General features: G+C 42.2%; 1 protein-coding gene across 1 annotated transcript in view; it reads left to right on the forward strand.

Moving 5' to 3' along the window:
- The window catches only part of LOC129538368 (uncharacterized), a 14,046-nt gene extending 3,572 nt beyond the window's left edge, over nt 1–10,474 (forward strand). Inside the window, exon 4 of the mRNA XM_055398511.2 lies at nt 7,890–10,474. Coding sequence (XP_055254486.1) covers nt 7,890–8,262 — 373 coding nt within the window. The 3' untranslated portion in view covers nt 8,263–10,474. The remainder of the gene's footprint in view (nt 1–7,889) is intronic.
- Nucleotides 10,475–10,995: the final 521 nt, after the last annotated feature.

Consider the following 10,995-nt stretch of genomic DNA (forward strand, 5'->3'; position numbering starts at 1 on the left):
AATGTTGTGTTAGTTTCTGCTGTACAACAAAGTGAGTCAGCTATGTGTATACACAGTGAAAAATCCTCTTTGGATTTTTTCCGTCAGCAAAGACAGTCAGTTCAGTTCAGTCAGTTGTGTCCTACTCTTTGCGACCCCATGGACTGCAGCATGCCAGGCTTCCCTGTCCTTCAGCATTTTACTCAGATTCATGTCCTTTGAGTCAGTGATGCCATCCAACCATCTCGTCCTCTGTCGTCCCCTTCTCCTTCTGCCTTCAATCTTTCCCAGCATCAGGGTCTTTTCCAAAGAGTCAGTTCTTTGCATCATGTGGCCAAAGGATAGGAGTTTCAGCATCAGTCCTTCCAATGAATATTCAGGACTGATTTCCTTTAAGATTGACTAGTTGGATCTCCTTGCAGTCTAAGGGACTCTCAAGAGCCTTCTTCAACAGCACAGTTCACAAGCATCAATCCTTTGGTGCTCAGCTTTCTTTATAGTCCAACTCTCACATCCATACGTAAACTTGATCATATACAGCCTTGACATACTACTTTTGCAGTTGGGAACCAGTCTGTTTTTCCATGTCCAATTCTAATTGTTGCTTCTTGACCTGCATACAGATTTCTTAGGAGGCAGGTAAGGTGGTCTAGTATTCCCATCTCTTGAAGAATTTCCCACAATTTGTTGTGATCCACGCAGTTAAAGGCTTTGGTGTAGTCAATAAGGCAGAAGTAGAGGTTTTCCTGGAACTGTCTGGCCTTTTCTACTATCCAGTGGATGTTGGAATTTGATCTCTGGTCCTTCTGCCTTTTCTAAATCCAGCTTGAACATCTGCAGGTTCTCGGTTCACGTACTGTTGAAGCCTCACTTGGAAAACTTTGAGCATTACTTTGCTAGCGTTTGAGAGGAGAGGAATTGTGCAGTAGTTTGATGGTTCTTTGGTGTTGCCAGCAAAGACAAGTGCTAACATAGGCCTTCAGTGACAGCACAGCGATGTCAGACTTTCAAAGTGTGGGCAAAACCTGATTCTAGAACTGCTGCAGTGTTTACACTGGCTCAGAGTTCACCACAGATAACCCTTTTTCATCTGACATGGGTAGACATTTTAAACTTTGAGCCAACATAAATGTTACATAAAGGACTAGGTAAACTGGCCTATGAGTCTCACCACAGTTTGTTAAACATAAACAATGAGCAGAATACCAGCGTGAATATAGAGCAGGAACCAGTGTCGGCTAAGGTAGGTTAACCCCTGAGTAGCCAAGGGCTGCTTCTCCTGCTGAGGGTTAGACCTTAGGATCTTAAGAAGAATCTGTTGTGATTCTAATCTTAGGCAACATCACTGAGGTTTGATTCCTCACCCACTCTTGAACTCTTTTTAATTAGAGAAATCAGTTGATGGCATTTTCTTGGGCATATTTTAAAACTGTTCAAATTCTTCTTTGTGTGGTTTTCTAAAATTGAAGTATAGTAGATTTACAATATGTTGTTAATTTCTGTTGCACAGCAAGGTGATTCAGTTTCGTGTATGTATACTTATATATATATATAGTATGTATATATATATATATTTTTTTTTTGCTGTGTGTCTTGTGAGATTTTAGTTCTCTGACCAGGGATTAAACCCAGGCCCTTGGCAGTGAAAGAGCAGACTCCTAACCACTGGACCACCAGGGAATTCCCTATATATGTTCTTTTTTTTAATATTCTTTTTCATTATGGTTTATTACAGGATATTGAGTATAATTCCTTGTGCTATACAGTAGGACATTGTCCATCCATTCTATGAGTAATACTTTGTAGCTCTTAATTCCTACCTCCTACTCTATCCCTCCCATCTTCAACTCCCACCTTCACAGTTCTATAAGTCAATCAATTTTTAAATGTCAGGGACCCAGCGTTTGAATTTTTTGGCACTGGCTACTGAGAGACCTGAACGTGATAGAGAGACTTGCCGCATTTCAGTTAATTCTGTTATCCAGGTCCTTAGGTCAAATCCACTGTGGGGCGAAAGGAGTTAAAAGATGTTAACAGTTTTAAAAACACGTCTGTGGTCAGTACGCTCCTTGCAGTGGGGTGTTAAGTTGTTCGCTTTCCACCAAGCCAGACTAGGGCCTGAAGGTGGAGGACTGGGAACACTACACAGGGGGCAGCCTGCGCCCCCTGAGGCTGAGAGAACTAAGGGGTCTATTGCCCCCGTCCCTTTAGGAGAGCCCTCCCTGCCAGTTCCTGAGGAGGTCTTGCGTCTTGCCTTATGTATTTTCTTGTAATAAGGATTACATTTTTATTATATATGACATAAATACAAGAGTTCATGAATGGTAAACATATACAGTGAATTATGACAAATTTAACCCACCTATTTAACTGCCACCTAGAATGTTACCAGTACCCCTTTATGTCCATATCCAGTCACTGGTACAGAATTTCCAGGTGAAAGCAAATATGTGTGTAACTGTAGTAGTCAACTTTCCAGTGTGCTCTTGCTTGTTCATAGTCTGCATGTGTGTGTGACAGTCTGCTGCTCCATAGCCTCATCAGCACTTGACAGTGTCACTTAAAGGGAGTTAACTATTCTGGTGGCTGTTCCTCGGTGTGACTTATTTTTTAATTTCATTGGCTGTGCCAGGTCTCAGTTGCAGCACACAGCATCTTCAGTCTTCATTGTGGCATGTGGAATCTTTAGTTATGGCATGTGGGAGCTAGTTCCAGGGATGGAACCTGGGCCCCCTGCATTGGGAGCGCAGTCTTAGCCACTACCGGACTACAAGTGGGGGCAGCTTATAAAGGCGAAAAGCAGAAAGTTGCTTAAGCTGTTTGTCACGAGTTAGGGTTGGTGCTGGTGAAAAATAAGGGTGCTGGTTAAGCAGGGATTGGTTGGGGTTCAAATGGTTGCCTAGTTACAAGGGGGGACCTTGAGACCTTAAGGCTGCAACTGGCGGAGATTGTTTTGAGAAGAGCTGTTGGTGTCCTTGAGCTTGATACAGTGCAGAAAATTCACGTTATCAGTAATGCAGAATTGTGTCTGAAACCACATCCACAAAGGCCACAGCTGCACACCTGAACCATGGGTACTCCTTGATTTTTAAATGATCTTAAACATGCCATCAAGACATACATCAGCATACTCATAAAGAAGCATCTTCTAAAAAATCATATTCAGAAAGTATCCACGGAGCCTGCTTTATTGAATCTTCCAATGAGAATGGTTGAGGATTTTGCCAGATGACTCTTCTGTGCCCATGGAGATGGTCCTATGATTGTTCTCGTTCGATCTGCTCTGATGATAAATGGCATTTCTTGGTCTCCTCATATAGAACAGTCTTGACTGTTATGTGTTACTTTCCTTGGGCGCTGCCAGACTCTTGCTAATATTTTATGTAAGAATTTTGCAGTGACAGAAGGAAGATTGGTCTGTAGCTGTATTTTGTGTTTAATCTTTCTAAGCATTGACATTAATAGCATTAATGTTACACTGATAACATTAAGAGAATTGAAATTATTTCCTTTTTGAATGCCCTGAAACAGTTTACAAGGTGTAGGTGTGATCTGTGTTATAAAGGTTTGGTGAAATTCTGTGAAATGTCATGCCTGGTGCTTTGGAAGAGTTTACTGTTACAGCTTTCACAATTTCTTTCTGAAATCAGTGTGTTTAGACTTTCTTTTTTTGGGTCAGTTTGGCAAATTATATTTTCAGAAATTTATTATATCAAGATTCTAAATGTATCAGTTCAGTTCAGTAGCTCAGTCGTGTCCGACTCTCCGCGACCCCATGAATCACAGCACGCCAGGCCTCCCTGTCCACCACCAACTCCCAGAGTTCACTTAAACTCATGTCCACAGAGTCGGTGATGCCATCCAGCCATCTCATTCTCTGTCGTCCCCTTCTCCGCCCGCCCCCAATCTTTCCCAGCATCAGAGTCTTTTCCAGTGAGTCAACTCGTCGCATGAGGTGGCCAAAGTATTGCAGTTTCAGCTTTAGCATCAGTCCTTCCAATGAACACCCAGGATTGATCTCCTTTAGAATGGAAAGGTTGGATCTCCTTGCAGTACAAGGGACTCTCAAGAGTCTTCTCCAACACCACAGTTCAAAAGCATCAATTCTTCGGCGATCAGCTTTCTTCACACAGTCCAACTCGCACATCCATACATGACCACAGGAAAAACCATAGCCTTGACTAGACAGACCTTGGTTGGCAAAGTAATGTCTCTGCTTTTTAATATACTATCAAGGTTGGTCATAACTTTCCTTCCAAGGAGTAAGCGTCTTTTAATTTCATGGCTGCAGTCAGCATCCGCAGTGATTTTGGAGCCCAAAAAAATAAAGTCTGACACTGTTTCCACTGTTTTTCCATCTATTTCCCATGAAGTGATGGGACCAGATGCCATGATCTTTGTTTTTTGAATGTTGAGCTTCAAGCCAACCTTTTCACTCTCCTCTTTCACTTTCATCAAGAGGCTTTTTAGTTCCTCTTCACTTTCTGCCATAAGGGTAGTGTCATCTGCATATCTGAGGTTATTGAATTGTGCAAAACAGTCTGTCATATGCTTTGGGGTAAGTTGTTCTGTGTGTGTTCTACATATGTAGTCTCTGTGGATTTCCTCAGTAACAGTGAGCTGTATTTTCTGCAGAAATAGTCTGATCCACGCACTGGCCACATGCTGCAGTATGTGTTCAGGCAGCCCCTCTGGGTCTGTGTCAACCAGTCTGTTTTTACCATGTAAGCAGTGTTGAACCTGTCCCCAAGGCTCTGTGAAAGTTTAATCCTACAGCTCTCGTAGAACCTTCTGTGTCCACACAAACAGAGGGGCTTAGCTTCTTTCCCTGACTTTTTGGAAATGCCATTTGATGGTTAATGAGTAACTGTCCTCAGTGTTGTGTCTGTTTTGATGAGTGGTTGATGCTGGGGCCTGTGGGCTGTTTGATCAGCATGAAGCAGGACTTTGTCATTCTCTGTTTGGGAAGCAGAACTGTCAGATACTTACTTCGGTCTCATCTCCACCAAGCACTGTCCTCGACACCCTGGGAAATACCATCTCAACAACCCCCCGAGCCTTTGCCTGCACTCAGCTTTACTTTAAAAAAGCAAAAAACATAAAACCTCTCCTCTGTTAGACTCCGAGCTCCTTTAGAGTAAGAGCATGTCAGATTTTCCTCTTTGCTTCATAAAAGTGCTTCTTGCTATTGTCCTTATTTAGCAGGCACTCAGATTTGCTAAATATGTTACAACTGCTGCTGCTGCTGCTAAGTCACTTCAGTCGTGTCCGACTCTGTGTGACCCCATAGACGGAAGCCCACCAGGCTCCCCCGTCCCTGGGATTCTCCAGGCAAGAACACTGGAGTGGGTTGCCATTTCCTTCTCCAATGTGTGAAAGTGAAAATTGCAAGTGAAGTCGCTCAGTGGTGTCCAACCCTTAGCGACCCCATGGACTACAGCCTACCAGGCTCCTCCGTCCATGGGATTTTCTAGGCAATAGTACTGGAGTGGCTTGCCATTGCCTTCTCCGATGTTACAACTATTAAAGCTATAATTAACAATATGGATATTTTGTGAAAATACATAAAAATATAACAGTGAAAATTAAAATTATCTATAGATCACTCCTTAAATATAAAGCCTGAGGCATTTCAATATATTTTATCCCAGCATTTAAAGATTATTTTTATCCCAGTATTTAAATGTGGTGGTGTTCAGTCACTCAGTTGAAGTACTGATTATGTAATTTCCCCTGACTGTGTGTTAAACGCATGGTTTTTAGTAATTCTCTATTATTTCTTTGCATCATTTATTTCAGTTCAGTCACTCGGTCGTATCCAACTCTTTGCAACCCCATGGATCGTTTATTTAATGCTTCCCTAATAATGGACATTTAAATTGCTCTTTTTTGAAAATTTTAAAGTAAACTATAGTTTATTTAGTGTTATGTTAGTTTTGCTGTACGTATATGCACATATATATTGAGTTGGCCAGAAAGTTCATTCAGGTTTTTCCACAACATCTTATAGGAAAACCTGAACTAACTTTTGAGCCAACCCAATACATTCTCTTTAGTGTTCTTTTCCATGATGGTTTCTCCCAGGATATTGAGTACAGATCCCCATGCTATACAGTAGGACTTTGTTGTTTATGCAGCCTGTATGTAATAGTTTACCTCTGCTAATCCCAAACTCCCAGTCTGTCCCTCCCTCACCTGCCTTGTCAACCACTGATTTGTTCTCTACATCTGTGTTTCTTATTCACAGATAAGTTCATGTCATATTTTAGATTCCACATACAAGTGATATCATTTGTTATTTGCCTTTCTCTTTCTGGCTTGCTTCACTCTTTAGCTGCATTCATGTTGCTGCAAATGGCATTATTTTGTTCTTTTTAAAGGCTGAGTAATATTCCATTATATATATATATGTACCACACCTTTATCCATTCCTCTGTTGATGGACCTTCAGGTTGTTTCAGTAGCTTGGCTGTTGTGAATAGTGCTGCTATGGACATAGGGGTGCATGTGTCTTTCTGAATTAGAATTTTTCTCAGGAATGGGATTGCTGGATCATATGGCAACTCTAGTTTTTTGAAGAATCTCCTTAGATTCTTCTGCAGTGACTGCATGAATTTACATGCCCACCAGCAGTGTTGGAGGGCTCCCTTCTCTCCACACCCTCTCCAGCATTTGTTATTTGTAGACTTTTTCATGATGGCCATCCTGATCGGTGTGAGGTGGTACCTCAGTGTCATTTCAATTTGCTTTTCTCTAATAATTAGTGATGTTGTAATTTGCTCCTCTCTTGAATAGCATTGTGGTGAGCATCCAAGGTATATGAATTACTAATGACATTCCTGAATCTCTCCTTAGGATGTACTCCTAGGAATAGATTTAGTCCATCAAAGGATATAAACCGTCTGTCCATCTGCTTCTGAGCTCAAGCAGTTATTCCAGTGAAACGGCCAGGGGTCCAGGGATGCCCAGCCTCGGGGGGCCCCTGGCCAGTGTGGGGCCTGGACATGTAGTGAATGAGGTAGCAGGCTAATCCCCAGTTTATACCACATTCCAACTCAGATCTCGGCAGCTGGCTTTGTAGCGCGGTTACTGATACAAATTTTATTAATATATCCTGTTTGATATATAGCAATATTTAAGTGGCTTAGTTTCTCCTCACAAGGAGATAGGCATTGTTTGTATTGTTTCTCAGCAACCTCTTGCACACACAGAAGTTAGACAGTTTTCACCCTGGGCTTTAGAAGCATCAGGCCTCTCACATGTACATGCACACACCTGTCTAAAACCTTCGATTGGGTCCTGCTGAACTTGAAATCAAACCTGGACCTTTGGGGCCTGGAATGCTTGGCTTCCCCGACGTTCTTGTCTCCTCCCCGCCCTTGCCACCCTGGCCTCTCTGCCCCTGGGATGTGCAGGCTGGGTCCCTCTGGGCCTGGACTTGCTCTCCCGTCTGCCTGGAGCCAGTATAGTTGGCCCCACACCCCTGGTCTCCCCTCAGAGCCCCCCAAGCATCTTCTTGACTCTGGGCTGCAGGTCACTGCTCCGTGCTCTGCCCAGGTCATTGCAGGCTCTTCTCACTCATAATATTGTCCTGTTTCCTTGTTTACTGCTTGTCTGCCCTCCACGTGGGTGAGGGTCTTCAAACACCACCTGACATAAACAAAGCCAGGAAATACTTGTTACATCCGCATGTAAAGCAGCCAACAGTTTTGGGGGTGTTTATTGATGGATTGATCGCCAGTGATAATGGTAAGCTTGAGTCAGATCCTGGTCCATAATTATCTAAAACTTTAGGGAAGTTATATTAACTGCAGTTTCCATCGTAGATACAGTGATTACAGAAAGATGTCCATGGTGGTAGGAGCAGAAGTGCAGGACACCTAAATGGGCTGCTCATTTCCCACCCGCAGGTCTCTTGTCCGGGCTGATGGTCTCTTCCAAACCCTCTCCTACCTGGTGTACATCTGGAGGATCGACTGGAACCATGCAGCAGAGCAGGTACCAGCGCGGGGGCCCCTGGAGGAGGGGAGTGTGCGTGCGTGCTGTGATTCCAGGGCAGGCGAGGGCTCTTCCAGGGTGAGGATGGTAAGAAGCCCATGGGCAGCAGGACGCGCTGTGACTCGTGAAGAGGCATCGAATGTGAGAGTGAGGGCCAAAGGAAACCTGTGTCCTCTTAATACGGAGCTGATTTCTCCTCTGCTAAGCAGGCGCAGCCAGAGAGTTAGCTTAGAAACTAATGTGAGGTTGTCTTGGGAGAACAGCAGTGCTTCCCGTTTTTCCTGATCTGTTGTCTAGTTCTAGCATCTCAAGGATCTTTGGTCCATGGTTTACTGAGAAGCAGATGCCAAATGTCTGTGGTCAGGGAGGTCTGTGGGGGCAGAGCCTGTCCTGCGGGTGGAGGACTGGGATCCTGACACTTGGGGCGTCTCTGGGTTGAAGGGTGAGCCCTGCTGACTGTGTCAGGTTCAGGGTGAGATGGTGGGAGGTGGGCCGAGGGGAGGTGTCATGGATACGGGGACGTGAGGAGGAGCCGAGGGGCTCACACCACCACTGTCCACGCCCTGACTGCCTCGAGGCTCCAGGACCTTCATGACTGCTCATGGGGACAGGTCACATGCTCCCTCCCTTAAGTGTGGTCCACAGAGGCAGGATGTTAAGTTGGACCATAACCACCCCTTAGGTGACTGTACCATTTATCTTCAGACTTTAATCCTTTTATTTGGACTTAGGAACAGTAAAGGGCACAGTCCAAAAAATACGTTAAGTTTGCAAATATGACAAGTAATTTTCCATTATGGAATCGCTTTAAGCTGTTGATGTACTTTTAACATAAATTTTAATAAGAGTTTTCAAAGACTGTAACTAAAATAGAAGACTCATGACCAGGTTACAAACTGGAAATGATAATCTTATACCATTTTATGAAGCATGTTAACTAACCTTGTCATGGTTTTCTGTCAACTGCGGGTGGATAAATATTAGTAATGTTTTCAAAGTTATTTGAAAGGTCTGTAGTATCCTATTGGTAAGCAAGAAAGGAGCTACAGTTTTAAGTAAAAATTTCTTCAGGATGATACTCCATCATGGGTTTTAAATGTATAAATCTGATCATCCCTTTCATGGGTGCTCTTGATCTTCTTATATTGAATATTTCTTCTTCCATGGCAGTAGGTCATTTTCCTATGAAATATTAATTACTGATCTAGTTTTGTTTATATTGACTATTTCCCTGTCAGTGGATTTAATCTTACCATTGAGGGTATTTGAAGGGCCTTTTCAAGCTCTATAACTGGTAATGCCATACCAGCTTTTCTGTTTCTCAATTTCTAAGGTGGTAAAATACACACAATATGAAAATAACCCTCATCACCATTTTTCATTTGCAGTTCAGTGGATTAAATATGTTCATAATGTGCCACACCCCACCGTCTATCCCCACCACACTGTCAACACGTACATCTGAAGCTCTGTCCCCATCAAACATTCTCTCATTCCCCCTCCTTCCAGGCCCTGGAAGTCTACTTTCCCTGCTATGGTTTTACTGCTCTGGGTACCTCATACAAGTGCAATCATACAGTATTTGTGTTTTTGTGAACAGATTATTTTACTTTGTGTAATATCCTCGAAGTTCATCCAGGTAGCCTGTGTCAAGATGTCCTTCCTTTTTTAAGGCTGAATAATATTCCACTATAAATATGTGCCACATCTTGCTTTTCTGTTCATCTGTTGGCGGAAACTTGGGTGGTTTTCACATTTTAGCTGTTTTGAATAATGCTGCTGTGAGCATGAGTTCTAAAGATACAGAGTCCATGCTTTTAATTATTTTCAGTACATGCCCAGAATTGGAACTGGTAGGTCATCTGGTAATCTGTTATTAATTTTTTGAGGAACCACTATACTGTTTCCCATAGTAGGTGTACCATTTTACATTCTAACCAGCGTTGCACAGGAGACCAATTTTTCCACATCCTCGTCAGCACTTGTTATTATCTGGGTTTTGTTTTGTTTAATTGTAGCCTACCTAATTAATGGGTGTGAGGTAATTTCTCAATATCATTTTGACTTGCATTGTCTTAATGGTCAGTTGTGTTTAGTATCTTTTCATGTACGTCTTGACCATTTGTGTGTATTCCTTGGAGATGTATCTATTCAAGTCCTGTTTTCATTTGTTTTTAAACAATGGTCTTTGGTTTTGTTTTTAGTATTTATTTGTCTGCACTGGGTCTTAGTTGCAGCATGTGGGCTCTAGTTCCCTGACCAGGGATTGAATCCTGGCCCCCTGCACTGGGAGCTTTCATCTTAGCCACTCAACCACCAGGGAAATCCCCCCTGTACAATTTTTAGTCAGATTGTTGTTGTTGTTAAGTTTTTGGAGTTCTTTATATAGTCTGGGCATTAGTCCCTTATCAGAAAAATGATTTAGAAATATTTTCTCCCATTCTGTGCATTGTCTTTTTATTCTTGGAGATTATCTTTTAATAAACAAAAGTTTTTAATTTTCTTGAAGTCTAATTTATCTATTTTTTTCTTTTATTGCTTGTGCCTTTGGTGTCGCATCCAAAAAGTCATTCCCAAATCCAATGCCGTGGAGATTTTGCCTAATGTTTTCTTCTAAGAGGTTTATAGTTTTACATCTTAGGTTTAGGCTTGATCTACTTCGAGTTAATTTTTGTATGTGGTTAGGTAAGGATCCAGCTTCATTCTTTGGCATGCAAATATCCAGTTTTTTCCAGAAACATTTGTTAAAAAGATGGTCCTTTCCCCACTGAATCATCTTAGATACTTATCAAAAATCATTTGACCACATATGCAGGGGTTTATTTATTTAGGGGCCTTCTGTTACATTCTATTTGTCTATATATCTGTCTTTACACCAATACCAAACTGTTATGATTAGCTTTGCAGTAAGTTTTAAAATCATAAAGTATGATTCTCTAGCTTTGTTTTTCTTTTCCACGGTTGTTTTGGCTGTACCAGGCCCGTTGAGATTCCATGTGAATTGTAAGATGGATTTTT

This window comes from Moschus berezovskii, chromosome 20 (assembly GCF_049115385.1).
Source record: "Moschus berezovskii isolate FMDL1 chromosome 20, NW_MosBer_1.0, whole genome shotgun sequence".
In the NCBI taxonomy this organism is placed as follows: domain Eukaryota; kingdom Metazoa; phylum Chordata; class Mammalia; order Artiodactyla; family Moschidae; genus Moschus; species Moschus berezovskii.